General features: G+C 41.5%; 1 protein-coding gene across 1 annotated transcript; it reads left to right on the forward strand.

Moving 5' to 3' along the window:
• The first annotated feature begins 847 nt into the window (after window positions 1–847).
• Window positions 848–7,641, forward strand: LOC137193746 (cysteine/serine-rich nuclear protein 1-like). Its single transcript, XM_067605107.1, has 5 exons — window positions 848–990; window positions 3,662–3,861; window positions 4,858–5,120; window positions 5,204–5,506; window positions 5,918–7,641. Exons 2-5 carry the CDS (start codon window positions 3,690–3,692, stop codon window positions 6,881–6,883), a joined length of 1,704 nt encoding a protein of 567 aa, XP_067461208.1. The 5' UTR covers window positions 848–990; window positions 3,662–3,689; the 3' UTR covers window positions 6,884–7,641.
• The last annotated feature ends 243 nt before the right edge of the window (window positions 7,642–7,884 follow it).

Genomic DNA, 7,884 nt, shown 5'->3' on the forward strand with positions numbered 1-7,884 from the left:
GATAACAACACAATAGCCTAAAAATAAAAATAGAAACAGACAATATTCACCTATTTTAATTTAGAGTATCTCTATCATTGTTAACCCTCTCGATATTATTCAGCTTTTTTCAAAAATGTATTTAACTAAAAATTATTAGGTAAATTACCTAATTTCTACAGAATTAAACATGACCAAGATGAGTACGTTTGTTCCAACTCGTTTATAATGGTGGCTGATTGCCGTCTGATAATCACCAGCTGAAGGTTTAAAGGTTATTTATTTAGCACCACATCACTAGTGGTTACAGTGCAGCGTGAGCACAACAGACAGGAATCTGTGGGCGGAAAGTCAGTCATGAGCGTCTCCTGCCTCTGCGTCTGTCCGTCCGCGTCAAGATGGTCAGGGGAGCCGCAGAGAGGAGCGAGAAGAGTCACTGCAACACACTTCCTGTTTCGTTTGGCAGATTATCTAGAAGTTTGGGCTCAGGCAAATATTAAAGTATAAGCCTTGAAGCGTTAACAATAGGGAGTAGAGATGGGAAAAGACTTAATTTAAAGCTGGAGTATAGTTGTTTTGGCACCAGGTTTAACTAATGTGACTAATCGTGACTAATCAGACTAGTGAAGGTGTTGTGAAATATATACATCCGTTTGAATCAGTTAGAAAATAGTTGCTGCTGTTTCACAAGGTGTACTATCATGTGAAAGTTATATTGACAACTTGTGTCTTATATTTCTTGCATAAACAACCAAAACAAATGGGTAGCCATGCGCATGCGCGAGGTATTCGTCGGTTTGATAGTTAACACGGGGGTGAAGTATCTTGCTCCTACGTTTGTGATCTTTGGGAGCTCCCAGCTGAGTCCTCTCATGTTCACACTGGTACTACAGTGCAGCTTCACTTGTACACTGAGGGACACACAATGCTCAGCTGGCCGGACTGTGGACAAGACCCATAAACTTCGTGTCACTTTCAGCCTTTTGTTATTATGCTGACTCTTAATTCTTGGTGAGTAACTGACAAAAGAAAATAAATCACTCTCCCGCTGTACGGTTTATTATGTGTTTGTCAATAATTAGTTCATGTTCTGACCTTTCTATGTTTTTAAGCTTAATGATGTTTACACTGTACTAGAGTGGCATGTTTCGGTTAAATTTTGGCAACTACTGGACTCGTTGTCGTTCTTTTTTTTTAGTGCGAGTTATAAATTCACATTTTAACACTGACATGGAGACTCAGTTTAAAATTAGTCTGAATGTTTTGGACAAACTCCGTGTGTGCGTGTGTGTTTGTGTGTATGCGCGCGCGCGTGTGTGTGTGTGTGGTGTGTGCTGTAAAGAAAAGCAGACAGGAGGGGAACAGTGTTGTCACTGTAGCTGACATGATCGCCGTGTGTCTCCACAAGGGGTGAAGAGGTCAGCTGCCTAATGACTGTTATTATGCCAAACAGGAAACGACTCCTGCGTAACATTCCTGAAGGGATTTAAAGTGTGACTGAACACAATGGCGTCATGGTATTTTTTTCACCCCCACTTTAAACAGCCATAATAACGTATACAACTACTACAAACTACTACATTAATACTGTGTGGTCTCCCCCCCCTCCCCAATCCCTCTGCTGCACGTGAACGCGTACTTGCCTCTGCTGTTTTGAACCTCTAAATTATTGATGTGGTCTCAGTGGAAACATGCATGTAACATCTTTCTGCTCTGTCGGATATTAAATGCAATAAATGTGGTATAATTGGGCCATATGCAGCTATAATGGCACTGCATTGCAGTATTAATTAGAAATGCAATCATTTGACTTTTAGGAATAGGCTACTTAACAGCTGTACAGATGTGTTTTGCAGGGAGAAATCCCTTTACATCTTACTGCCTATGCAGCAGAGTTCTACTGTGTAAACAGTGTAATGGCACAAGAGGCTGTCTCTTGTTTCACCTCTTATTTGCTGATGGATCCAGGAAGTTGCTCACTCTGAGTGCACACACACACACACACACACGCTGGCACACAAAGACATGCACACACAGCCTTGCTGGTCTAAGTATTTGCTTACTATAGACAATCAGAAAGCCCCTTGTCTTGTGGATTGTGAATGACTGTGTGGGTGCAGGGAAGTTGCAGAGTCCACTGGAGGAAAGCAGCGTGCCAATGCAGACATAAGTAGCCAGTAGTTTACATAGCCTGTTTTCTGAGCAGAAGCAATGCCACCTGGTGTACTTTATCTTTAAAAAAAACACACACACTGTACTGTGTAAGTGGCTGGTGTTAGGTTAAACACTCCCTAACTGTCTTTTTTATGGGACTTGAGGGGTGCTCAGTCTAAATCCTGGTCAGCTGCTGGATCGTGATGTTGTTTAAAGAACCCTAAATGTCAAGTTGTTCTTATTTTTTGAGCCATAAAGAAGAGTATAATTTTTATCAGTGAACATTCAGTTTGTAGGTTTGACTGTTTTATACCAATGTGTCCAAACTAGAGCTGAAATGATTAAGTGATTAGTCAATCAGCAGAAAAATAATAAGCAAAAGTTGTCAACAATCAATTGATTGTTTATGTCATTTTGTAAGGATAAAATGCCAAAAACTCTCTGATTCCAGCTTTCCAAAGAGAATAACACTAAACACTAGACTGAAAACCTTTGAGTTTTGGACTGTTGCTCAGAAAGAACAACATATTTGAATTTGTGAACTTGGGTTTTTAGGAAAATAGTGATGTGCGTTTTGACTATTTTCTGCCATTTTATGGACCAATTAATTACTAACTAAAATAATAATAATAATAGATTGTCGCAGCCCTAAATCAAATGATAAATTTGACACAGTCAAAAGCTACTAGCATACATCTAAGAGGTGATAATCTCCCTTTGTTTCCAAAAATGAATTCACAGCTTCTACACACATACTGGTAACTATGACAAACAACAGCACAACACTACTCTCTTTTCCAGCAAACTTCACTTTTACCCCTGCTAAAGTTTGTAACCCTGAAATTGCTCATGTTTGGATTTGTTTTCCATGTTCACATCCAAAAATAGCAGCCACTTGAACCACTGCCCCCCCCCACACCCCCCACCCACCCACTGCCTTTGGACAGTCCGTTTCCACATATTCTTCACAAAAAACTTGAGGAATCATTGGAATGTTAATTACTCTGCTGGGAAAAGAAAAAAAAGAGCTGTTGATTTTTTTTTTCTTTTACTCTCAAGTGCTCAGCTGGTAGTGAGCAAAAGTAGGATTTAAGTTCACATTTGTACACTTATGAAACACCAGTTTGAAGGATAATCACTATCAAGATGTAATTAGCCTAAACAAACTTGTGTCCTGAAACCGGCTCGACCAGCAGAGGTGCAGCTCTCTGCTCTTTACAGGAAAGACCTCTGATTCCTCCAAGTTGTCACTTTCAAAAGATGGATTATTTGGCGGTTGACATTTGGTCTCTCATACAGGAAAGGAAACACATCATTATTGCTGTGTTACTAAATTGTTATTCCATCATTTATTCATTGATTTACATTATGTCTCATTTTATGTTTCTGGGATAGAAATGCTGCTTTGGAGAAAGCCACACAATTCAGGACTGGTTTTTGTCCTCTAATAGTATTGATCTATACTATTATTACCACAGTATGATGAATATTTAAACCAATGTCGCTGTTTTTCTTTGTGTTCATACAGAATATACATCAACCACCGCAACCAAACCATGAGAGGCATCCTCAAGAGAAAGTTTGCAGAGGTAGATGACAATCCCTGCTACTCCTCCTCCTCACTCTCTTCCCCTGCCTCCTCAGAGTGGGAGTCTGACGGGGAGAGCAGCTCCTCTGACATCCAAGATTTCACACCGCAAGGCCCTTCTCCACCCACCAGCTTACCCAGTGAGTCTCCAAACCAACCGACCACTGTTTTATCCTCCCCTCTTTCAAATAATGCAAACCTCTTCCTTATCTGGCTATTCTCCCATCGGTGTTTTATAGGAGTGTCTCTTATCGCTCTGCAGCAGCCCTGTTATGACTTATAGATATGAAAATGCTAACCTTAGGGCCACTCTAGATAATGCAGTGAGAATGGCTCGCCTCTCGGCTGTCTGTCTGCTTGTGTAGAACATCATTTGCCTGAGCAATAGGATGTTGTGGAATCAATTTGAATAGCAAGGTCCCTTTTAAACGAGTGGCTTTATTCAGATATCAGAGCTGCACGCCACATAGCTCATCGTTTATTGTGCTTGCAATGACAAAAATATGCAATTATTGTTGTACAGTCTTAAACCTCAAATATTACATTTGTAATACAGCCTGTTATTTTGAGTTTCACAACTGAATCATGCTGCAAACAGTGCCCCGGTGTGGAGCATGCTTTTCAGACAGAGAGAGCAGCTGAGACAAGCTTAGCCAACTGGCTTCAGTTGTTTACTGACTTTTGGAACTAGAGTTCGTCCTCAGTTATGTGTGAAGGTCAGACAATTTGTTGTAACCAAACTGTTAAAGCAAACAGTCACCTGGTGGATATTAAAGACTTTGCTGGCAGACAGATTCTAATTATGTTCTTGCAAACCTTTAAAGAGCTGCAGGTTTACCTCCTTTCCCTCTCTGCTGTTGATCTGTCCACTGTTTGTCAACTCTATTCATGGTATTTCCTTTCCTCATTTATGTTCAACCATTGACTCGAGACACTGTAGTAAAGCACCTGTAGTGTGTCACCTAGTGGCTACTCAGAGATCTACACAACACAAAGTCTGTGTCAAAGTTCAGGGTCTGTATTTATAAAATAAATACAGGCAGTTATCCAGGTTTTAACCTGACAAAACCTGACAGCCTCATTTTTCTGATGGTTTTTGGTGTCTCTCTCTCTCTCTTTCTCTCTTATGTAACCAGTTCAGTCCATCCTGAAGAGGCCCAGGCTGACGAATAGGCAGAGTAATGTGCGCTTTGACCTGGTGACGGTGTTCAGTTTCCCACGTTGCCAGGGCTTCACCAGTGTGCCCAGCCGTGGAGGTGCCACCCTGGGCATGGTGCAGAGGCACAGCACCCTCCAAAGGTTCACGGTAGCGGAGCATGCAGTGGAGCAACGGCACAGACGCAGAGAGAAGCTCCGAGACAGACTGAGAGAACAGAGGCTTGAAGCGTTGAAACACAAAGTGAGTGCACTTGATTTCTACTGTGGTTAGCGTGCCTCATCTACACAGCAGTTTTCTTATTTAATCTGATGTGCTGATTGCAGTTGATCACCAGTGGAGCCATTGACCAGAGAGAAGCAGACAGGCTCACAGTGGATCAAGTCCCACATGAAGACATTGACGTCCACATCAGTGATTCTGAGCTGGAGGATGGGAGTTTCCTTCAGCCGTACTCCTCCAGACAGCGGCAGGCTCTCCTCCTGGCAGCGGGGGTGAAGCGCATTGACAAGGAGGAGAAGAGGCAACTTCATGCCTTGCGTGTCTCCAGGGAGGACTGTGGATGTGACTGCCAGGGCTTTTGTGAGCCAGAGACCTGTGCATGCAGTCTGGCAGGCATCAAGTGCCAGGTACGACACTTAGCCATACACTTAATTACTTCAACCTGGAATTTCCCTGCTGACAAATTTGCTGTGGCTCACTTTATCTTACGTGTGAGTCGGTTTAATGTTTTATTTTCTATCTATGAGCTAACTATCTCAGCCATTTATCCATTACTTTTAGCTATTTCATTACTGTAATAAGTAGCCAATCAGGAGCTTGTGTCTTAGAAAACAAGAGTAAAAGCTGTAAACAGTGAAGGAATTTTGCAGAAAACCTTTTGATTTATCACACATTTCAACACATCAACACATTTTCTCTACATTTGTTTCTCAGTGGTTGTTAACTTCAGGTGTTAACTTGGTGTCGAGACTTTTAACTGTATTGAGTAAACTAAACCCACTGTACTAATTTTCTCCTCCTGCTTTTTTGTCACACAGGTGGACCGTTTCAACTTCCCATGTGGCTGCACTAAGGACAGCTGTGGAAACGCTCAGGGACACATCAAGTTTGACTCCAGACGTGCACAGACCCATTACATCCACACTGTCATGAGACTGGAATTGGAGAGGCGCCTGCAAGATGAAACACTGAGCCGAGAGGACCAGACTGGACTTCCAGAGGACCTTGTAGAGTATGAGGACCAGGGTAAGACACACTCGGTGAACAGTGCACAGGACAAAACCTGCCCCTTTGGGTTTCCCCTGGAAGAAGATGGTCTTCCTCTCACCATGCCCGCTACTCCTTCCTTCCATTTCGACGCAGAGCGGTCAGTGGTGGAGGAGAACAGCTGCAGCAGTGACATGACTGAATCCTCCTGCTCCTCCACTGATTCTGATGCAGGAGGATGTCATACTGAGAGTCAGAATATCCAGGAAGTTGATGGAGGGTTGTCCCGTACCCTCAGCATCTGTGACTCTGAAAATAATAACTACTCTATGTGCAGCCAACTGAGACACATAAGAGAACCACTGACGCAGAACAACAACATTTCTGCCACTTACAGCACAACTACTGACAGTATGGAACCACTCACAGCCAACACATTCACAGACAATATAAGCAGGACCTCAGTGACAGCTTATCTGGATGAAAATGCAAACCAAGCCAGAGATTTATTTGACGATGACTCTCTTGAGGACTATCCCAACACTCCCTCCCCCACTGTGGACTATTCCTCAAGCAGGTACATGGACCTGAGTCTCTCCTCCGACTCCAACCTGGAGTTCTTCGACTGTGACTACCCCTCCGGACCACTGCACAGCTCCTTCAAAGGACACAGACACTCAGACAGCTTTCCCCATCTCCAGCTGTTTAGCTCTGTTCATTTGCCACAGAACGAGTCGAGCACCTACCTCCTGGAGTCTCTGATCGGCCTGACTGAACCGAGCCCAGAGCAGGTTTAAGATAATCAGCTCTTATAGGTGATTCAAAGAACTCTTGTGACATGACAAGAAGCCATGTGAGAGAATTATAAACAAAGTTAGCACTTCTTTTATGTATTTGTAATATTTCAATGTACAAAGGATGATTTATAAAATATTTTTTCCAAGCTGGATATTTTTTCTATTGCCTAAAAATAATTTGCCTTTGTTTCGGAGAAACCACACTTAAGTAATCTAATATATGTCCTTATTTTTTATTTTTTGAACCTTTTATAATGATCTTTGAAATGTTATTTAATTTCTTCTTATATATCATGGCCACAGAGAATATTGGATTCTGATTGGATGGAGGGTATGCATTATTTTCAAAGAACCACTTTGTTCTGATGCATCAGCCTTATCACTGCTCAAAGTGAAAACTCGTGTAGCTGGAACTAAATCTTCTTTTTGTTTTCTAGAGTAGAAGTTTAAAGTAATGTTCATCCCCAAATTAAGACAGGTAGCAGCTCCACAGAGATCTCATGTAAAGGTCATATTGCCTCAAAGTAATAAAAATACCTTTCATTTTGCTGGAAGCTGGTCATGGTATAAGCAGGATAATCCACTTTGACATATGCAGTTATGAAAAATAACACTCCTCTAGTTTTAGTCTCTAAATTGTAATATATTTTCCAATAACTGCCTGGCTCACTGTGAATTATCCCTTTCATGCTTAACAATATGTTTAGAATATCCCTGTATTGGAGTAATGAAATAAAAGATTTTTATTTATTAATTCACTGAGGTCTGAAATGTGTGTGATAATTTCTATGCATCAGCCCTTTTTAGGATGTATGTGAAGAAAACAAGACAAGGATGAAGTTATATGAGTTATAGTAACCTCAAAAATGTTAATAATGTTTATGGGATTTAGTGTTGTCTTTGGCTTCATGATAATTGGTGTGAAACACTTGCTTCTAGCTGACCCTAAGAGTAGATCTAACTCCTCAAAGTTTCCCTTGGTTTTCTGTTATCATACACAA

Source organism: Thunnus thynnus, chromosome 12 (assembly GCF_963924715.1).
Source record: "Thunnus thynnus chromosome 12, fThuThy2.1, whole genome shotgun sequence".
NCBI classification, from domain to species: Eukaryota; Metazoa; Chordata; class Actinopteri; order Scombriformes; family Scombridae; genus Thunnus; species Thunnus thynnus.

Excerpts from the sequence above, each read along its gene's own strand:
- LOC137193746 (XM_067605107.1), top strand. The coding sequence starts at position 3,690 with ATGAGAGGCATCCTCAAGAGAAAGTTTGCAGAGGTAGATGACAATCCC. Across the intron at positions 3,862-4,857 it reads TCCACCCACCAGCTTACCCA|TTCAGTCCATCCTGAAGAGG; the intron begins GTGAGTCTCCAA and ends TTATGTAACCAG. Across the intron at positions 5,507-5,917 it reads TGGCAGGCATCAAGTGCCAG|GTGGACCGTTTCAACTTCCC; the intron begins GTACGACACTTA and ends TTTGTCACACAG.